At 41.5% G+C, this 23,281-nt stretch overlaps 1 protein-coding gene across 1 annotated transcript; it reads right to left on the reverse strand.

Moving 5' to 3' along the window:
* Positions 1-2,689: 2,689 nt before the first annotated feature.
* Positions 2,690-8,850, reverse strand: LOC100892941 (insulin-like growth factor-binding protein complex acid labile subunit). Its single transcript, XM_030989516.1, has 4 exons — positions 8,608-8,850; positions 6,130-8,003; positions 5,161-5,297; positions 2,690-3,965 (listed from the first exon to the last, which is right to left on the reverse strand). Exons 2-4 carry the CDS (start codon positions 7,987-7,989, stop codon positions 3,182-3,184), a joined length of 2,781 nt encoding a protein of 926 aa, XP_030845376.1. The 5' UTR covers positions 7,990-8,003; positions 8,608-8,850; the 3' UTR covers positions 2,690-3,181.
* Between the last annotated feature and the right edge of the window lie 14,431 nt (positions 8,851-23,281).

Genomic DNA, 23,281 nt, shown 5'->3' on the forward strand with positions numbered 1-23,281 from the left:
TTTTTTTTCTCATTACGTCACTGCCCCTGGAATGTGAGCCCCCTGGAATGTTTGCCCCCCCCCCCCCCCCCCCCCCCAATCCCAAACTGCTTCCGGCGCGCCTGCACTTCATTGATATTCCTGGCTGGAGAACAATGTTCTACATGATTTAAAGTTGAAACTTAATCCATACTCATATTGTTGTCTTCTTCTTCTCTCATCCTCTTTCACTTTTCTCTCTCTCGCTCTCTCTCTCCCACTCTCTCTGATCTCTCGTTCTTTCTTTTCCTTCTGTCTTTCTTGCTCTTTTCATTTTTTTCTCACAATATTTCTCTCTTTCTTTCTTTCTGTCCTTCGTTCATTGTATATCTATTCATTAATTGATTAATTTTGTTTGTTTATATATTTATTTATTTGAATTAGCCTATATAGGGCCTTGGGCCTACACGAAATTAAACGCAATAACATGCAATATTTACTTGTTCTTTTGTATTTTTGTCCTTTCATTTTACACTTAGTTTCCATGATTAGTACAAGACACACTCATGACACATTATTTTACACTTCCAAATTTCTACTGACCAAGTAGTTGTTCAAAAGTTTGACTCTAATTTGAAGCGAATATGTACATGTCAATAATTTAAAAAAAAATAATAATGCGTCTAGCGGTTTACCCCCCCCCCCCCCCGATTCAACAAGGAAAAGAAAATCAGAGGGTGGGGAGAGAACGAGAGGGGAAGAGGGAGAGAGAGAGAGAGGGGAGGGAGAGGACACAGGACGATGGAGGGGGTTGATAACCACCCCCTCCCCCCTCCTGCGTATACGGTGGAAATGTGGCATGGTAACGAAAGGGAAAAATAAGAGATGAGCAAAATGATAATATTAGATAGAGATAATTAATTGCATTACAAGTCATGTATGGTGATGAATAGAGGGACCATGAGAGAAATCGACAGAGGGGCTGGGAGAGGAGGGAGGGGGTACAACGTAAAATGTTGTATTTAATATTAAATAGCGCTGATAGTTTTTGGTTAATATTTCTGGGGTATCTTTGTGTTTTAATAGATGTTTAATTATAGTACCTTTATTTGAGTATGTTCCAACAACCAGAACGACGGGGGAAGAGTCGTGGTTTCGTTTTCTATCTGTGTATTTTCACACTATATAGGCGGTGTCACACAGACAAATCTCTTGAAAAATTCCTTGAAAAATCCTTTCAAGGGAGAATTTTCTTGCTTCGTTAGAGGATTTTTAATGGGATAATTATTGATAACAGACAGCAATTAAGAGGATAACTAAAATCCGGATAACTAAAATCCGGATTTGTGGCCTCTGTGTGACACCACCTTATTAAGAACTTAAGCAAATCTACTAATTCTTTAACTAATTAAACTGCAGATTGATATGACATTTATTACGTAACCAAGACAGGCAAAAGATTACAATCACTCGCAAACTGTCTTCATAGACATCGCCTTTGGAGAATGACGTACGGGTGTCACCCCTCGAAATCAAAACGTTTTGTATGTAATCTATTTATCATTAACGTTTTTTTATTTTTATTATTATTTTTCAGCGGGTATACACATTTGATGACTTTTAAAAAGCTCTACTGGAAATCTTAGCATCCAAATCATAACAAATTCCTACCTTTATAAATGACATTGAAATGACATATTTTAACCCAATTCCCCCCCCCCCCTATCTATTTGAATTTGAATACCGATGCATCCGAGAGTTTTGTGGCTTGTTGTACATCGAACCCATATTAACGAAATAATACAAACAGTGAGTAGGCCTAAGGCGTTTGATGTATTTGAGTGGAAAATAAATTGTTGGCAAAATTTCTAGTTTGGTTGTTCATCATGACTATCATTTAGCATGGTAGTATGAAAATCATGACCAATAGACCTGTTAACTAACGTATTCAAATTTAATGCATACTTTTTAAACAATGTTTCTTATCGGTAACCTTAGAGAAGGAACTTGACCGAGGCTTGTCCGACATAGCAACAAGTAACCTATGCAGACTGGAGTCCAAATTTAATATAGTTCATTCATTAATAACAGGTTAATGGAATAACTTGTAACTAGGTCCCCAGGAAAGAAACATCCCTAAAATTGAGTATGCTATAGCAAACAGGTCTTTTACTGTACAGTAAATTCTTCGAGATGCAGCAAACAATGACAAGAAACACCATTTAATCAAGAACAAACAAAACAAATAAACAAACACACAAACAACTAAATGAAAAACGACGAGAGTGAAGTTTCATAATTACTTGTTGAGCTGTGCATCAATATATTTTAAGAGGTAACATTAAAAATACAAATCGTATTCTAAATAATTAAGAAATTATTATCGTTCAATTCAATAACAGAAAATTAATACACCTGTATGATTATTTTCTACGTTCGTTTGTCATACGCACTAATACAAATACTTGCCTTTCTCTGGGAAGAAAATAGTGTAGAATGAGAGAAAAAAAGAGTTGAATATATGAATGTAAATAGATACATTGTATTAGATAGATAGATATATAGATAAAGATAGGTAGATTGATAGATAGATAGATAGATAGATAGATAGATTGAGATAGGCAGGCACGTATAGCCAGGGTTTGATGTTTGGGGGGGGGGGGGTAATCGATCGAGGTAAAAAAAAAAAAAGGGGGGTCTAACATAGTTCAGCCGATCCTGGAAAAAAAAATTGGGGGGCACGTGCCTGGAGATAGGCATAATAGCCATGATTAAGAGAAAAGGGTTGGATACAGAGAGAGAGAGAGAGAGAGAGTGATATAAACTTTGTATTTATTCATTTATTTATGTATTCGTTTTATTTATAAACAGGGTAACTCTCTCAGTATCAAAACTGTTTTCATTAAAGGTCTTTTACAATTTATAGGTAACAAATACCGACGAAATTAAACAAAGTTAAAATACATAACATACCATATCAACGGTAATTTTATTCTATTTCTATATACACCATGATTATATAGATGAAAAAGTAGATTTTTTTTGATTTTTTTTTAGATGATGACGTCTAAAGGTGGGGGAGGACTAAACAAACCTACCAGCTACGTCTTTCCATGCTTCACATACATTTTGGATTTAAATACGCAACAATATTTACATGAATTTCGTTGACAAGTAAAAAAATCAAATGTTCAGGACTGTATGTATAAAGTCTTTGGCAGAACTAGTAAGGGTGTGTCACGTGTTCCAAAGGAGACCTTTCGGCAATAATCTGATTAATCTTATCCCTGTCCTGTCTAACGTCTTTGATAAAGCCCACACCATCCTCATTTTTCACCAGGATGCCAACGATTTTCCATTGGTTGCGTTCCCTTATCGTCACTGGTGCCCCCAGACTGTCCCAGCCCTTGTAGTCTTCGAGATCTTGCTCTAGATGTCCGCAGAGATAGGGCTGGTGGACCTCATTGGGCGACCCGCACTGTAATGACGTCAACCGGTAGTGACGTCGCTTCTGCCGTCCTACCACATCCGGTGCCTTTGAGCGATCAATCCACCACCCTGATGCTAGGACACGCTTGCCATCTAGGTTTCCAAACGTTGGTGTCTCCTCCAGGATATCGATGACCGACGCAGGTCCTTGCAGATCAACCGAAGGTGATATTTGCAGGAGAACCGGAGCGGGGCCGTCAGGGGTTGCATCCGGCAACACCCTGTGGATTCGCAGAACGCGGTAAGTTTCTGCAACCACGTTGAACTTCGGCAGTGTGCCTTGTCCAGCAGAAACCTTTATCTCCAGATTAGAGGGCGCTGTCCAAACCTTGTCCGGACAGTCACCATCAAGCGGTCGTGAGCATCTTGATACGAGGTGCAGATAGGACTCGATCTTGGTGATTCGCGCGAGGCATTGGTATGAAGTGAGGACAAAGCTTGGTGACACCAAGGCACCGTTGCAAATCGGGGTGTCCGTGGCCGAATCCCAGATAAGAACTACCCATGACCAGCGCAATCTGGTGAAAAAACAAAAGCAAAAGGTATATCAAAACTATTTTCTCCTAATTTAGAACATGATCATAAAGACTTCATCATAAAATCAACTCAATTTCAATTTTAATGCCGTTTTCTATTGCCTACAGAATATAATCATGTTCAGATTTAACAATATTTAATGTGGACATGTTCACACAAAATTAATCAAAAGGTGATGCATAGCTTCAAAACTATCGAAATTGTATTAGCATTAACTAATTGAGAGTGTTTGCCATCTTGTTTTAGACAAAAATAATTATGGTCGAGAGGGTCTTCATAATTTCAATTCCCAAGACGCCATGAAAAAAGTTCGAAGCTGGCCGCCGGAACGCCCCTATGCTCTGCTTGGTATAGAATAGAGTACAAAAGTGTGAATACATACTGGCCAAGTTGTCAAGGTTGCTGGTTCCAGTCTGACATTATATCCCAGGAATTCATTAAGAACCAGAGAGAAAACGTACCCCTCATCCTGCATACTCCCACCAGGAGCCAAGTTAATTCATACACAAGCCCATGTAGTCACATCGAAAATGCAACGTTCAAAGTTCAACTTCAAACAGGCTAGATAATGACCCACACGAGCGCAAAGGCTTTAGGGCCAGACCCTCTTCCCAATCCAAAGCTGGAGCTACTCCCTCGCAAAAGCTTCAACTATCACATTTGTTTTCCTTGCCACCAGCTTACTACCCCCCCCCCCCCCCCCCCACAACACACACCCATAAACACACACCTTTCGAGTACCGCTCCCGATTTTCAAACCCAAGTGATACGAAACCTGACGTTGGATTGGATCCATAGTGGCTTATCTTTCATGCGTCCCATTCTGGTTTAGCGCCCCCTTGCGATCTATACATGACAGTATTGTTTTATTACCCCTAACTTTGGAGTGAATGATTTCCGCCATCCAGGGGATTTTCTTCTTCTCCTTCTTCTTTACCCGTTCTTTTTTCGTTCTTTCTTTCTTTTTTTTTGTGTTTCTTCTTGTTGTTGATAAAAGAAAAATCATTTTATATTGAATTGAAGATATAACACGTTACGACAGAATTACACGACTCAAGTGGAAAGTTTTCATTCTTAAGGGATGAGAGTTGGGCTTTAAGTGAAGGGGGGGGGGTGATTGTGCCAAACTTTATGCCAGAGTTCAATTTCACTTTTGCATTCTAGGTGGCAATTTACCTATCTAATGCCATGTAGTTAGGAATTGAAGGGGCGTGGACTGAAGTCGGACTTGGAGAGGTAGCATCGGCAATCGCTGGTACGTCGACAAGATCATCCCCTCTGCATGGAACATCAGATCGAATAAGATCCATTATCTGTAAATGGTAGAGGAAAATTAAGTAAGGGTAATTATGGGATTCAGGATAACAATAACGACATGGAAAGAACAACGCAAAGGGAAGGAGGAAGAGAAGGAAAGAAGAAGAAGAAGAAGAAGAGAAGAAGGAGGAGGAGAAGAAGAAGAAGAAGAAGAAGAAGAAGAAGAAGAAGAAGAAAAGAAGAAGAAAAGAAGAAGAAGAAGAACCAACAACAACAACAACAACGCAAAGGGAAGGAGGCAGAGAAGGAAAGAAGAAGAAGAAGAAGAAGAAGAACCAACAACAACAACAACAACGCAAAGGGAAGGAGGCAGAGAAGGAAAGAAGAAGAAGAAGAAGAATAGGAAGAAGAAGGAAAAGAAGACTAACGAGGTCATAAAATGAACAAGAACTTATACATGAAGTCCCAAAGAAATATTTTTTGAAATGACGGCCGGATGATAAACATTCATTTCATCGCCAATCTTAGATACTGCACTGCGAAAAAAATCTTTTGTAACCGTTTAAGAATCACAGCATCCTAACTTAAACCTATAGATCAAATCTGTTCTTACGAAATAAAGAAATTTTATATCAAGGAGAGGGCTATAGCCTACGAGACCGATCTCCCCTGAGACCGAAAATGTCGTTCTCAGGGACTTTCTGAAACTTTATCAGAGGACTCACGAGACCGACGGCCCACAATACCAACATGTTGGTCTCGCAGGCCTTCCAAAAAAACTTTTCTGAGGGTTTAACATAATTATACCATCATTGGTCTCTTAAGCTGGTGGGATGTCTCGACAGAAAGGAAAACCCCGAAGGAGGTAATTAAAAATATATGACTGACCTTTACACCGTCCAGCGGCCGTGGCGTCTTGCACCTGGTCTGGTACTCCTTGTCCAATCTGATACCGTTCCTCCGGGTCATGTCGGTAAAGAAACGGACGAATCGGCAATTGCAGTTCCAGGGATTGCCAGCCAAGTCCAACACCCTCCCTGGCAAAATATGCGGTGAGAAGTCCATGAGCTCCGTCAGACGGTTATTGGACAGAGTGAGGTTGTAGAGGTAGAGACGAGAATCATTCCTGACAGAGACTTTGGTCAGGTTATTGTTGGATAGATACAGATAGCGCAGATTCCCTGCAACCTCGAAGTCCCCTGAAGACATCTGGCTGAACTGGTTATTGTTAAGGTTCAGGGTTTGGACCGGCCGAATATTTTTCAACCATTTCATCTTGTCATTGGTTAGTTTGTTCTCCGCAAGGTTGAGGTTGCTTAGGGCAGTGAGTCCTTGGAAGGCTTTGTCCGAGATCTCGGTGAGGCTGTTGTTCCGCAGATCAAGCATTTCGAGGGTCCTCAGAAGCCGGAAGATACCATCGGGTAATCTTCTGAGGTTGTTGTCACTCATCATCAGGCGGTGGAGTCGGTTGAATCCGCTGAAGGCATCAGGTACGATGCGCAAGATCTTGTTTCTAGAAAGGGTCAGAACTCTTAAGCTTGGGGCACCACGGAAGACACCCCTCTGCAGCTCTATAAGTTGGTTTCCCTGTAAGTTTAGCCATGTCAGCTGAGACATAAAGGAGAATTGTGTCGTTTTCAGCGCCTCGGGTTCAACGATATAGAGCTTGTTGTCTGCAAGGTTGAGCTCCATTAATGCCGCAAGGCCTTGCAATGCCCCAGCCTGAAGATGCCTGAGACTGTTCCCGGACAGATCAAGGAACTCTAAACCCACAAGACCAGCCAAAGAGTTTGACGAGATTCGGGAAATATTATTGTCGGTTAGTGTGAGATAAGATAAACTCGGGATATCGCCGAATGTGTCAGCTGTGATGTTTGGCAACATATTGCCCTTCAGGTTTAATTTTGTGAGATTGGCCAAGTTGGTAAACACGTCGTCCATGATTTCGTTCACGCTGTTGGAAGACAGGTCGAGCGTCCTCAGAGCATTGGCTCCTTGGAATGCCAAACTGTTCAGAGACGTCAATGAGTTCCCGGATAAATCTAGAAACTCCAAAAGGCGTTGGTTCTGAAACGCATTCGGCGCAATCGTCTTGATCCGGTTGAAACTCAGATCAATTTTCTTCAGTTGCGTGTTGCTTAAGAACAGGGTCGGGTCTATTCGGGTGAACTTATTCCTTTGCAAGTACAACTCCGTCAATTGAGACAATCCAGTGAAGATCATCTGATTCTTTTCATTCACGCGATTGTACGAGAGATTCAAAAACTTCAGCGCATCCAGTGGCTGAAAACAGTCCTCAGCAATACTCCACAGGATGTTATCGCTAAGGTCCAGTCTCTCAATTTGACGGTTATTGCGGAAAATGGACTCTGGCAAAGAGCGCAGAAAGTTCCCAGACACTAGGAAAGTCCTCAACGCATGTGCATCATGCAAGAGGTCCGTATGCAGAGACTTAATGCGATTCTCGTTCAAGTTGAGAACCACGAGGTTAGACAAACCCTGGAACGTGGTGGGACTAAGCTCCATGATTTTGTTTCCGTGAAGGTCAATCTGGATGATCTCTCGAAGACCACTGAGGGCGCCCTGTGGGACTGAACGGATGTTCCGTCGACGGACAGGTGTCGGGTCTGGAATGATGTAGGTCCGGGGCCGTCGCATGCTCAGACTGCCTCTCAGGCTCCGTGGCCGATGACCGAGCCGCACATCTTTCTGTCTTCGCCGCTTCGGCTTCTGACTCCCTATCAGCATCAAGTACTTGATATCTTTGAAAGAGAGAGAAAGAGATCGAGAAAGAGAGAGAGAAAAAAATCACTCTTTGAAATCTATCTGATTCACATCGAAGGCCCTGTTTGTAAAATATCCAACTCGTTTCATCTTATTTAATCTGAACCTGTTTTTCCTCCTCTATTTTCAACGAAATTTAACAATCATTTTGCCTATATTTTTTCCGTATTTGCCCATTATTTTGTCTGTTTGACTAATGCCTATATAGGGCACTATCAAGTGTGAGCAATTTCCACTCATTCCCACTACCGTTTGATCTTTTACCAACTCGAAGTTTAATTTGAGAGTTTGAAAAATAACTCTTCATAACACCCTTATCAGTTTAACAGTTCGAAGAAGTTGAATTCCTTGGAAAAAAGCATTATATAACGTTGATCACGATTTCAAAGACTTTTGAGCGGGCAATCCGAGGGCAATTTCAATGCCCTAAGAAATCATGTTTAGATAGCGTAATATTTCAGTGCAATTATTATGTTCGCACATTTAAATATGACTGTGAAGGGCAATGTTTTCGAAATTGCTGTGGGGTCATTTTTCGAAATTCTTTGTGATCATGTCGTTCTAACTGAAGTCTGTTTTAACCTCGTGAAATCGGTTGGGGAATGTCCTTCCGCCCCCAGCAAGCTATAGCCTTGCTTCCTTCTTCCCAGTCGTTTGCTTGAATATAACTTGACAGGAGTGCGGTCGGCGGAGGTGCGTTGCGAGACACGACAAAACAGTAGCAGTGGTCTGGGCATGAGTCTAACGTCGACACGGTGGATGTAGTTAAGGGGGCGAAGATGAGAGCAGCGAAAAGACACGCGAATATGATGACTTTGTTGTCCATTTCGATAGCTGAAAATGATAAATGAAACACATTTTGTTAAAATTTGCAGCTTCTTAGATAATGAATATCAACTTCTTAAAATCAAGAAACACCAAGAAGTATAATGGCGTATTTGTATATCGGAATAACAAAGAGCCTCTCGGCTGCGCAATCCGATAATGATTTCTATTCTTCTTCCTATTTGTTTTCTTTTTCTTTCTTTCTTACCTGTTTCCCTATTTTTTTCTTGTCTTTTTCTAAAAACTGTTTTCACAGATAGCGAGATTGTCACATTTTGTTCAACAAAAAAGGTTTTGTGCCCCTCGCCCATGGTCACGGTAAAATAACAATTTGATCCACTATTGATGCAGCCCTGCTAAAGACCGTGGGGGAGACATTTTTATTTTATGACTTCGGGATCTCCAGCGAACAGAAGTTTCGCATCAAAATCATCCTCATTATCCCACAAATTTTATGACGAAATTTACCAGGAGTGACTTGTTCACGTTGAAAGCGTGACAGAAAATATGTAGGCCGGATTATGGCTTTCAAAATGCCCCAAGAGTATGGAAATGAACCGCTGTATATATTCGGCAGCGGCTCAGAAGGCTTATAAAGAAATCCTTTCATCGTATTCAGAGATGCATGAAAACGGACATTGTCTTGTGATTTTCTTTTCTCTTTTGAGGGAATTTGTTGGTTCTCCCCGAGGATCAAAGGAAAAATATTATGGCGCGAACGATGGAGAGAAAAGAGGTGAGGGAGAGAGAGAGAGAGAGAGATAGGGAGAAGGTGGAGAGATAGAAGAATAGAAATATAAAGAGACAGAGAGAGATACAGAGGGAGAGAGACAGAGAAATAGGATGTAAAGAGAATGTAAAGAGAAAGACAGAGAGAGAGACAGAGACAGAGACAGAGGGGAGAGGGAGAGAGACAGAGACAGAAAAATAGAATGTAAAGAGACAGACAGAGAGAGAGACAGACAGAGAGACAAAGAGAGAGCGAAAAAGAGAGATAAAAGACAGAGAGAGAGAGAGAGGGGGGGCACAGAGGCTGAGGAAGAGAGAGAGAGAGAGAGAGAGAGAGAGACAGGAAAGACAGAGAGAGAGAGAGAAAGAGAGAGAGAGGGAGAAGGTGGAGAGCTAGAAGAATAGAAATATAAAGAGACAGAGAGAGACAGAGGGAGAGAGAGAGAGAGAGAGAGAGGCAGAGAGAGATTTGCTCTTGTTCCTTAGTCCCTTGGGGCAAGAAAGACAAGTCGGCCATTATGTAGTCTGAGTGTGTGCTAGAGAGGGTGCTTGATGGATGGGTGAGGGGTGAATGGCAGAGAAGTGAAATATGACTGGATTTACAGAAGAGGGTAACTTCTTGATGGCGTAGCCAGTGGACAAGGGGCGTAGCTCTCTCCCTATTCTTTATTCTGTAGTTTTCTTGATCCGAACTATGTGAAATTGATTGGTTGGTTAGTTGGTTGGTTGGTTTTTACCCGACAACAACCAGGGGACCGCCAGCGAGAGACTTGGTAATGAGGGTAAAGGGCACTAACGCATCGACTTGGTTTCGAACCCTGGACTTCTCGGTTATGGTTACAAGACCACTGCTCTTCTACTGAACCATTGCGCCTCATTGCGGTTTAAAATACATACGTTTTGCATAAACAGCCTTTCACTCTAAGTCTAAACATACACGATTATGATTGCGTTTTACATTTAGATTTGTTAAAATGACTGAACCAAAATTACCAAATTCCTGCATTTTACACAATAGGCAAATTATGGAAGCCATTTTCTAAAATAAATATAATATTCCTTTACAAAATAGCTTTAATCTTAAGATAAATTATTTTCCCTGATACACAATGGCGGATATGACACGATTACATAGATCGACTTTTGAAAAATCTATTCGAGGGCAATTTCAATAACCTTTCACACATATCCCGTAGAAATCACGTTCGAATTACCTAATGCATCATGTCCACGCGTATAAAGAAAAAATAATTTAGGTGGACTTTTTTCGAAAAGCATTTGCCATCTATTAATACTTGAACTTGTAAAAGGGCACAAGATTTCGAAATTTCCGCAAAATGGAGGGGGGGGGGGGACATAATTGGGTTGTTAATGTACTATAACAATGTACAGCGATATACAGGCATGTCATTTTCGTTTCAGAGTGGGGGGGGGGGGTACGTACAAGTCGTGCCGTAGGGATATAGAGGTACAGTGGCGTATCCAGACCTTGGCCGCATAGGAAGGAGGGGGGGGGGGCAAAATATCTTACTGTGATCACATGTGAAGAAAACATTCTTTGAAGGCCCTGGTTTTGCGGGGCCGAAGGGGCATCGTCATGATGTCTAAAATACATGCGTATTTAAAGATGAAGTTGAGTTCTGATCATGCGATTGCATTGTGAAAGAAAAGGTGTGGAACCGACCAGAAAAGGTTGATCATCTAGCATATAAGAATTTGTGTGTATTGGAAGGTTCTGGAATCATCAAAATGATAAGAAATTTGGCCAAGTCTTGGTAAAGTTACAAAAACTTGCACAGAAAGATGTATATGGGACTACACGAACACGTGGCGTAAAAAGCCGGCCCCCGATTTTTACGATGTTACATGCATATTTAGAATATGAAGGCATTTGAAGAGCCATGCTTTTCAAGGAACATGTCTTAACTGATGTTCTTCCACACTTGCATAATAAGAATGAGTAATGCTCACAAATTATTTTTCACCTCTCCCCAGTACTCAACCTTACAAAGGATTTTCTAACTTGCTAAGCACTAGTACAAAAAATGATTTGCATTTTTTTCAATCTGTCAGAAGGGGTAAATTGCCCCCTTGTCCAGGGAAATATTCGTTCGCAAAATCTTATACCTAATGGGACCCGGCAGCTACCTTTAATGGGTGAGTGACGGGGTTGATGGCGGAGAGGTGCCCGAGGGAAATCGTTCTCTATACCCCATAGATGATTTCAACATGTTCGAGATGGACAGACATACAAACGAGGCCATTCTTTGACGAGAGATGAGCTAGTCGTCAGAGCGCGATCCAAAACGTTTCAGAAATGCCTCTCTAACGAATCAGCATTGAACGGTTGATTTAGAAGGGGCACCTCCTGCCTGTGCCCCCTCCCCTCCGTTTAAAATTTCATCGGCATACTTTGGGTGGGCCTGCGACATACAAATTGTGCCCCTCTCATTTCAATTTTCGACCCAAAAAAGAAAGAGAGAGTGAGAGAGAAGAAAGAAAAAATTTGAATATCATTCTGTGATTGTGAGAATTTTTGGGATTGCGCCCCTATTTTTTATTTCACAAAAATCTTGAACCCGCCCCTACAAATGCAATCACCACATGGAAGGCTTTACGGCTTGAATAATCTTTAAAGGTGACGTGAGCCCTTATAATGAGATATGTTATTTAGGAAACTATTGTTTAGAAGAAGAGACCTTAAAAAAAAAGATTATTTCAAGTAATAATAACAGAAAAAATAACTGAATCAAACCCAAATTACGCATTATTCAAACGATTAAAATATTATGATCATCAACGAAACTAATTTGGTAGAAAGCCGAGCAGTCAGCTAATAGATAAGCCTATATCATTTTTGCATACTCAGATTGTATTAAGGACTGCTACAATGGGTTCTTTTTCTGGGGGAAGGTGCCCCTCGGCCCTCCCTATACCGTCCGCTTTCCCCTCCGGATCAGCCAATGATCAACTTAGGCTTATACAATAACCATTGCATTATCAACACACGATAGAGAGGCCTAGCTATATTAAGATTTACAGTATCTATCGGAGAGAAGCCCCATTTTAAAACAAGAGGAATCTGAAGAGCTCTCTTTTCCGAAATTCAACACTCTTCATCGACCCATCACCACCTCATTTTCTCTTGGCATCGTTTGACCCCTGTGCGCCGAGGTCAAAGTTCAAAGTCAAGGGTCGAGCTGGTGGAATGGGTCATAATTCATGGTCCGTAATGGCTCGATCATTTCCATTTCCATCTTATATTATGAGTGAAGGTCGATTACAAATTGTCCAAGATGGGTACAACCTAATAAAGCTCACATAGAGGTGTCGTGGAATATACATCACCCCCCCCCCCCCCCCGCTTCCTCGACTGGAAAGGATTCCGCCCTACCCCACCCCGCCCCTTTGATACGCCATCTTGGGACTAGCCTACATATTCCTCTAGGCCGTTCTTTACAACAACAAAAAAGGGGGGGTTGAAATACAACGGTATGCATATTTTCTGTCATATAATCTTTCAGCGCCACTCAAGTTTCTCATTTTTCGATCAGTCGATACATTTCTGTCACAGTCTTTCGGTTTAGCCCCTTAGGCTGATATTTTCACTGAGGCGACATATTTCTTGAAAAATGCCTTCCTAGCAATCCAATGCTACATATCCGTTGAATTAGTCAACATTCTTTAGATATTTACTCAAAAGCATGATACTGGGAGCATAGTACAGGGCTAGTTCAATATTGTACCATCATTATATCCTCAACGGAAATTCTTCTTCCATTGGTGCATACATTGAAGAACCAATAATAAATTCAATTCAATTTCAATTTCAATTTATTTATCTTTCCAACAAAACATTACAGATCAATTATAAACATTTAAAACAATAATGACGAATACATATTGGAAACAGAGGGGTCCATTAAATTACTAAAAGGCAATCCTTGTACAAGTGGGGACACTTCAAAATAATGATACTTAGGAATAATGAGTCCGTAACTACAAGAGGAACTACAAAATAAGGAAAGTAGGGGGGAAAGGGGGATGCCAACAGAGACGAGAATGGGACAAGCCAGGAGAACACGGTCATAATACAAAGAGTAGACAATGCCAAAAAATAAGTGAGAGATCGGGTGTACGGCAAATAATACAACATGATGAGCTGCATGTGGGGTTGAGAAGAAGAATATGAAGAGATATACGCATTAGAAAGGAGATGAGCATTAGAAGGCACAATATAATACATCAAATTACATTATAATGATAATGAACGGTACACAAGGAAAGTCCCATTACACTCCGCGGGAGCATTATGCTCGCGAGTAAAAAAAAAGGGGGGGCCTAAAATATTGAATATACTACTGTACATAATACTGTATTCACCCCAATGTACTTTCTCAATCAAAAAGTGCAGCGAAATGCGCATCTCGTTGAACCGGGAGTTTAAAATTTGACCAGAAATTGTCCAATTAGGTTCTTATTACATGAGAGGTGAAAGATATTACCACAAATCATTTCAAATTGGTATTCAATGACAGTAACCAACGAAAGCATTAATATTTATTCAATTATATGAAATAATTTTGATCATGGTTATTCGAAATAGCTTCGAGCAATGCGAGCGCGGTTAGCCACGATATTCATTATATTCATTCGTATTTCCTTTAATATCCAGGGGTATATATAAACACAATTAAATCATGATGAAACGTATATTAGTATCAGTATGCTTGCTACCAACTACCAGATGATGGGAACTCTGACTATATATATGTATTTAAATATGTATGCCCTTATATTTCTGATGTCCGATAGGGTATTGAAATTACCCTTGATTTTTCGAAAATCGTTGCGATCGTCTTTTAAATGTTATTGGAATGTTCGCACATTTCGATAGATGTCGCATATAAAGGTTATTGAAAAACATCGTTTTTAAAGTTAATTAATATCTTGACCTTGAGAGGGAGCTATACAACATAAAGAGTTTATTATTTACAATTTCATAACTTTAGACTCGATTTCAACTGCGACAACGATCACTGAATATTGTATGATCGCATAAGCTTCCAATAATATGTTCATTTTAACCAAATTCATGACCCCATATACCAAAACTTTGTATTACCTTTAAGTAAGTTGATTTTTGAAAGTCTTTCCGACCGTGTTTTCACCCCCCCCCCCTTTCGTCAATCGGTGGTGCAGGGAGGGGAGGGGGTTCGTGCTCTATACCCCTGTATATCTACGTCACGAGTATATGTAATGAAGCTAGTGCATTTGGATCTCCTAACTGAGAGCTTTAAAGCAGAGGTCACGAGAAACATGGCATACCATGCATGGTCCATGGCCAAGGCTGAGAATACTAATAGATTTTAGGTGACGACAACTTGATGAGGGCCATAACTCAAAACCTGGCTGTCCCGATTTTCAAAAGTAGAGGGCAAGTCTTTCCTGCAAAGTTCTACAGAATTTTATGTTGGCTGCAAATGGGACATACCTTTAAGATCGCGAAGGAATGGTCACTGCATGGATGGGTGACTTGACAAAGGGCAATTTGCCCTCTCCCCCTCCCCCTGAGAAAAATGAGAATAATTTCAGGGCTGAAATACATGGCATTGACAGTACAGGAAAAATCCACCCTCACGTCGTTTTTATGGGCCTATAAGTATAAGAAAGGGCGGCAGGATGACTTCGAAAATAGAATAAAGAAAATAGAATAAAGGGGAAAAAACACTTTCTTTTTCCTCTCTTTCCCTCTACGGTAAGTTTTCAATCATAGTTGGTATCTATTAATTTAATTTCATATCATATAGATAGGACTTATCTAATTTGATCGCGAAATTGAAATATCCACCTATTTGTAGTCCGAAAATCATCACATTTCTATCTATCTATCTTCTTCCTCTCTTTCCGACTTGGCCACCCCCACTCTTTCTCTCTCTATCGCCCCAAATTTATATACCCCTCTCTCTCTCTTTCTCTCTCTATTCACTTCACTCCATTACTCACTCCCTCTATCTATTATCTATCTATCTATATTTCCATCTACCTATCTGCCAAATTCTCTCTTTTCGCTGCTTTCTCCTGGTCTCCCCTTCCCCCTCCACCTCCCCAGTTTTCTCTATGAAATGTACGTTGCTCAAATCTTATCTAATTAGACAACCAATATTTTCATAAGGCAGTTCCAAAATTAATGTGAAGGGGGCACACAACTACACACAGACACTGCTGTACTGATGGATATTGTTGCTGGCAGGTTCATGATCGCTTCCATATTTTTTTTACCCCTTTTCTGTCCAAGCTCGAAAAAAATGTCGATCAAAATCAGAAACTGTGCCGCTAACAACAAGTCTCGAATGTACTTAGCAGATTGAGGCTAGGTGGGCCCGTGCGACTCTTGACACGTCTAGTCCCCCGAGGTCCCGGCTGAGTACCTGGTTGCCTCGCCGATGGCCGCTGCTGCTGAAGCATGCTAAGCTCATACATGATGGAAAAATGCAATTGGAGACGTTACACTGCGAAGAGGTGATGGGGAATATGCGAAGGGGTGAAGATTACTGGGGCGTCGCCGGGGGTGGGGGTTGTACTGTTACTGTACTCCATGCAGTATATTCATAATGTCTTGGTATATTCTCATTGTCTTGGCAAATCTGTAATTTTCACTGTCGGCCAATTCTTCGAAGAGTCTGAGAGATACTTGAATTTTTTTTTTAATAATCAATTGCATTAGTTTTTGCTTGGTGATGGAGAAAAAACATCTCTCCTGAAAAGTAAGCACTAACCTTGGAACCCTTGAGTTCGTATACTCAACTAAAATTTAGATTTTGACGCCAGTTTTAGGCCTTGGTTAAAATTGGGTTTAACAGTCTGAGGTTAGACATAAATGTACTTTTAGAGGAGGTGTCGTGGTATAGTGGTTTATTCACTTGACTCCCAATCCTAGGGTTAAGGGTTCGAATTCCAGCCCGGCACTAACGTCCTTTGGAAAGACATTAATTCACGTTTTCCAAGCTACATTCAGCTGTAAATGGGTACATGGCAACTGCTGGGGTAATAGTAATTGCAGGGCCCTCAGTGAGAACAGTGGTGCTGATGGTGCTTCCTTGGGTAAGTAAATTATTTTCATTCTTATTAGACCTATGGTCTGGTTTAAATTACTTTTTAGAATATGGACATCTGTTTACAAGAAACTTTTGCATTTATTTTTTCAGGAAATTCTCATTCTGATTGTCAAACTAGATGATATCCATTATCCAATATGCCTGCTGAAACCCAAGTCACCCTTGAATATATTCAAGAGACAGAGTAGCGAAGTAGACCTACCTGCATGTATACTGGCATAGCCAGAGATGTCAAACGAAGGGGCGGGGCACAAGCCGGGGGGGGGGGGTGACATATCTAGATACATTCACACCAACACCCACACACCCTCAAAACTCTGGGTAGGGGTATAAGTTTAAGGTCTAGAACTTCCTTGGAAGACCTTTCCCTGCCAGCGGATGAAGAAAAAAAGGGGGGGGGGGGCTGTATGGCCCCTTGTGCCCATTGCCTACGCCAATAAAAACCTGCACGGATACGTATTAACAGCCGAGGGGGCATTCGAATGGGAACATCAAAGATTCATGCCTAGAGAGTTTACTAACAGTTCCGTGTATTGGCATTGAACGCGTGTTTATTGTCGCAGTGTCTTGTAAAATTTATCAGGTTCACGAAGGGTTGCCGCATCTGCAGGGCAGCAGAAGTACTGTACTACTTGGCAGCTAGTTAAAGGCAAGTGGTAGCCTGACTGATAGACATGCTAGATGCCTTTAAATGCAATGTTTAGTAGTACTTTTCATGAAATTTAATTGAGAAAAAGTCACTAGAAGTTTTGAAAGGTAAAGCGCCTAATGTAGGGACTGCCTCCCTTACAGCCCATGATTCACTGGAAAATCAAGAGTAGTAGTGGCTGGTAGTATGATATTTTGTTAAAGCCCTCAATGAGAATGTAAAGAGTGGAAAAGCTCAAAAGATAATTTTTTCTTCAGCGTTCTCTTTAAAATGTGATGGCGAGAACCCGTCAACATTTGAGAAGTAAACATTTTGCATGAGTCACCCTTTTGGAGCCCCAGGAAACATCCAAGCAGAGGACACAGCCAGGAATAAACTGTGTTTATGACCTAGTAAACAAAGTTTGGGCAGTTTAAGCACGTTTAAGGAACAAGACAAGACAACGTATGGGTGTTCCGAGGCATCGCTAAATGGGGGTGGCACTCCTCGTACTTTTTTTCTGTCCGCAAATTATTCTCTATCGTTCTGGGTACATTGACCAAAGACAATCCAGAGCATTTTTTATCCGACAGCCCCATCCCCATTCAGAATTGCCAAAGGAAACTTCTAGTTCTCGAATATATGTATTATGCCATTTAACATCATTCGGTGAGTCATTGTGCCGCAATGTAGCAATTTGTCGCCAAATTCAGTTTCATTGAGGTGTAAGTGATAATTAAAATGATGCATAAAGAAGGATGAATTGTGATTGATGGTTATTACTAGGACAAAATTACATAAATATAATAAATAATACATTGTATTTCTATAGCGCTTATTACAATGTATTTCATGACTCTCGAGCCATCAAGACGTTCACTCCCATCCCTTCTCTGCCCCACCCCCTTCTCTGCCCCCCCCATTCATTCTTACACCTCGACCTTACACACACGAAGATGCTTAACAAATCCGAAAGTCTTTAAACATGTCGAAGCTATTTACATCAGATTCATCAACCTCATTTTATACATTAAAGGACTACCTATATATGTCACGGGATGCAGTGGCATTCTAAGACCATTTTCATTAAGGCGGGGGGGGGGGGTATAAGACACATTTTTCCAACAAGAGAGGACATTTCCAGCAAACAAACTTGAAGAGAGAAACAAAAGCGTCAGTAGGTTTTGTGGTTTATACCGACCGCTGTAGCTAGCCTACATTTTGTTTTAAGTTGCTGAAAGAAAAGCGATTTTGAAAGGGAGGGAGTCCCTGCCCAGGCTCCCCCTCCATCGACACCCCCGTGATGGATGTGGGGTCTAGCTATATAAACAGTTATGATGTCCTCATAAACTGACAAATGATGTTCAGGAATATCATATTGATGGGTGTGAGGATGAAGGGGTCTCTTGTTCTATAGGATGTTAGCATCTGTCTTCAAGGAGAAATTATTTTAAACAGTTGATGCCTTGAGTTTTCGGCACCTCGTCGCTTTCCTTCGTCTTATTTTTTCAAATTTCTCCGCCCTCCCCCCCCCCCCCCCCCCCCCCCCCCCCCCCCCCCCCCCCCTCCTGCTTTCCCATGCTATCTCATTTTAATTTCTTATCTGTCTTTAGCTACCTTTAATTCTATCTCTAACCATATTTCCTTCTCTCCACTCCCTGCCTCCCTGTTCCCTTTCTCCTCCACCTCCCCGCTCCCCCCTCTCTCTCTCTCTCTCTCTCTCTCACTCTTTCTCTCTCGTTTGCTCTTTCTTGATATCTCTATATCTATGTTTTATATCATCATCATTTTGACATAAATCGGCGAGGGGTGCTAAATATCCGTACAATGAAACAAAATGGCGGAATAGATTGATCAACCCACACAATAAATTGGAGGGAGAATCGGTAATGGGGCTTTCACATATACACTCCGGGGCCCGTACGGCGAGTAAAAACAGACATTTTGGGAATTTTCGGCCGGTGTCCGGCCGGTTGCCGTAAAGTTCCTACGGGCGCCGGGACAGTTTTTTAAGCCGTACGGGCGCCGTGGTGCTGAGTTGGCTGCTCCCAATTCTCCCGGCGTTTTTATCTGACCGTAATGCCGTAGAAAGCCCGTAAAGGGCCCGTAGGGCACCTTACGGGTCCCATGCGGGCTCCGGACGGTGCCCGGCCGGGCCCCTCACGATTTTGGTGATCAATTCTCATGAAAAATCTTTACGGGCGCCTTGCGGTGCTCAAGGGTTCCGTACGTGTACCCTACGGCGCCCTCACGGGCCCCTCAAGAGCCCCGGGTGATTTGCACAACAACAGTCGTCTGCCGTCCGGGGCCCATTTAAAATGAATATTGCCCGTGCGGGTCCCTCACGGCGGCATCTTGAAATGTACAACGCAGTTTTTAATACAGGAGGTGCGGATACCAGAGGACACAAACAGAGTGAGTCAGAAAAATGTCCCACTTTTTAAAAGTTGTATTGTTTGAAGTATGAATATTTGATCATGAGTTTCATGATATGTCTTGATAGAGTTATCCTCCGGGTACATTTAGGTACCATTTTAATTTGAATGTTCAATGTTCAATGTTCAATGCACTGTTTTATTCCTCACCCAGTAACTTGGCGCAAGTGAGATCTGGCAGTCTTGTAAAGATTGACTGATATTCAGTGATGCATGCAGATATTCAAATGAAAATGGTACCTAAATGTACTGGGAGGATAACTCTATCAAGATATATCATGAAACCCATGATTAAATATTCATACTTCAAACAAGACAACTTTTAAAAAGTGGGACATTTTTTCTGACTCACTCTGTAGTTCAGTGCACCGCACGGCACCCGGCCGGGCGCCTTGAGGACCCCGGCCGGGCCCCGGCAGGGCACTTTCCGGGAGCCATCGGTACACGTGCTCATCGGACGGAGCCCGTAAGGTTACCGGCCGGCACTCGGCCAGCACCCTGCCGGCACCCTTACGGGCGCCTTGCATTTCACTCGACCAATTTTCTCCGGGCACCTCCCGGGCGCCGCAGAATATGTGACTACACATGCCGTAGAAATGAAAATCGGACGGTTCCCGTACGGTCTCTAAATCCACGGCAAGCCGCCGGGTAGGGAAAATCGTACGGGGCCCGGTTTATATGTGACCTAGGCATAAGAGAGAGAGAAAGATAGAAGAGAAAATAGGAAGTGTGTGTGCGTGTGTGTGTGTGAGAGAGAGAGAGAGAGAGAGAGAGAAAGAAACAGAGCGGAAAAGAGAGACAATCCTTGTTTTCACGAAGTGACGGTAGTGAGGAAAATCGTCACGCAAAGTGAATGCAATTTTTTTCACTACCGTCACTTCGTGAAAACAGCGACGTATAGACAGAGAGAATATAGAAAAAGAGAGAGATATAGACAGACAGACAGACAGAGAGAGAGAGAGAGAGAGAGAAATAGAGAGAGAGAGATAAAAAAAAATGAAAGAGGGAGATAGAGAGAACAAGAACAAGAAAGAGAATTCGAGAAAAGGGGTGGTGTTGGGGCAAAGATTGTGAAGCGAGGGCTGAAAAGGGGGATGCACTAAGCCCAAAATGGCGCCTGTACTTATCCGATGACGGACGATATCCCACCAGTGGTGTGCAGATGGTCAGATTAAACCTGTCAAGGGGCGTCACTTGACCAGTTTGAACGAGGGAGGGGTGGGGAGGGGGTGGGGTATTTAAAAGTTATCTCGAAAATTCCAACAAGGACATGTAAACAACAACAATAACAACATAAAAATACAATTGCCAACAAAGCTCTAAAAGTTAATGCAGCAGAAACTTTTTGTAATGTGTCTGTGGGGGTATTTCGGTGGGTGTGTGTTTTGGGGGGAGTGGTCACTCTCCCATACCCCACCCCCACTCTCTACAGCGACGCCCCTGACCGTGGTCACTCACCAGTCTCAGGAATCTTCTCACTGAAATGCCTGATGATCTACCTATGGCAGGTGTGTTTGTACAGTAAAGCTTACAGGATCATAACAGAGCGAACGTTCTTTCCATACCAACCGCAATTAAAGGTAAATATTATCATTTTCTTTCCTTTTCTGAGGAAGTAGGTGTTCCATAGAACACAGGCGCATCTCTGTTCTAAATCTTATTCGATTCCTTTGCATTACCTTCCCACTTAAAAAAAAAAGAAAAGAAAAAACACACAACAACAACAACAAATGTATGTGTCTGCTTGTAAGTAAGCAGCTAAGGGATCGACGGCTTTATCCTCTCTGAGGGACTTAGTAATGAGCACGAGCACATTGACTTGGTTTGGAACCCTGGACCTCCCGGTTACAAGACCACTGCTCTACCACTGAGCTATCGCACTTCCTCAAAAGAAAGAAAAAGAAATGGAGGGATATGGGACATCGCAACAAAGATATTTCACGAAGTACAAGAGAAATCCTGAACATAATACCGAGTTGGCATCGCTTATCTTGTAATAGACCCACTTTCTCACTGATCCACTACGAATAGACTAAATATGGTCATCATAAATTATTGTTCCTTCAATAAATCAATCTTTAAGCACCGTGATTCGTATTCTGCTAATTCAGTTAAACCCGACCCTGGGTCTAAGATCGTATTTAACACAGGAAATCTTAGACCAACTTCCATTGTCAAACTTGATTTTGGACAAAGTTTAAGCCCAGTGTCGACATAGTCGGGTTTAAACTTTAGTAGAATGTGTGCTTATGTGTCACCAATGCTCTGACAATTTCTTTTAATTATGATAGTTACATTAACATACCAATTTTCCATCATCACGGTTAATGAATTAAATGTTGTACTTTCCAGATACAGTGTTCACACAACTCCAGGAAATGATAATGTTAAAGAAACATATAATCTTTGATTCTCATTCGGCTACTATCGCAATAATGGGTGTAATCAGTTACCATAGTCACCGAGAGTGGAACTTACCACCGACTGAACGCTTTCCATACAGTAGGCCTACTCTCGAAACAAGTTTCAGGTGGGCCACGAGTTTCGCTGCGTGCAAGATTTGTACACATCTCAAATGGTGATCCCATCCACCAAGTATGCGATCAATGACGCGATGCACATACAAATTGCCAAGAGTATGTCCTAAACACAAATAAACTATCAACTTATAACTATTGTTCTGATCATCAATAAAAATAAAGACTCGTCATTTTTTCAAGTTATGATTTATTTTTATTTACACTAGCCTATCATACATATTGCAGATAACAATGCACTTCTGTATACAAGTTTCTCCGTTGCAACAAGGAATGCAAATGAAGCTGGATTATCGCAAGTCTCTCGATTTCAAAAGATTCCGAATTTTGAACTTCTGACTTCAGCGCTCTGACTCTCGAGGCCAATTTCACACCATTCTCCTTGAGTCCACCTCATAAATAATTCATTTCCTTCCTCGCTTGGGGAGGTTAAATTACAATCGCCAATAATTTGGATTACCTCGAGATATTTGAAATAATCACAAGTTACGAATGCCGCAATGAACCGCTTAATGAGGACCGGAGGGGCGACCATCCTTAAACGGTTTATATGAATTAACCGGTTGAGCGGATTGAATGGGCATGGTGATGATTGTAATGATGACTGCCTGATTTAATGGGGGCCTACCCCTAACCCATTTAAGGTAAAACAAAGTAAACTCGGTAAAAAAAAAAACGTGACAACCGTTTTTACATTAAAGATAACTGTGTTCTGGTGTCCCTTCGAATAATCGACCACAAGATGGCACTTAAAAAATCTGATAACCATTTGTTTTTAAAAATGTTTTTCATTTAGTTTGTATTATTTATCATTATTACTTCCCTTTTCTCAGAAAATGTCGAAATTGTGACCCCCCCCCCCCCCTCCCCCCGACATTTTGAGATGTAGACGAGAAGAATGTTTTTCATGTTGTGTATAGTTTTTTAAACTTTTGTTATCAAAAAGAAGGAAAACGTGACGGAGAAAAATAGAGAGAAATAGAG

Source organism: Strongylocentrotus purpuratus, unplaced genomic scaffold (genome assembly GCF_000002235.5).
Source record: "Strongylocentrotus purpuratus isolate Spur 01 unplaced genomic scaffold, Spur_5.0 spur5_scaffold_18, whole genome shotgun sequence".
Taxonomy (NCBI): domain Eukaryota; kingdom Metazoa; phylum Echinodermata; class Echinoidea; order Camarodonta; family Strongylocentrotidae; genus Strongylocentrotus; species Strongylocentrotus purpuratus.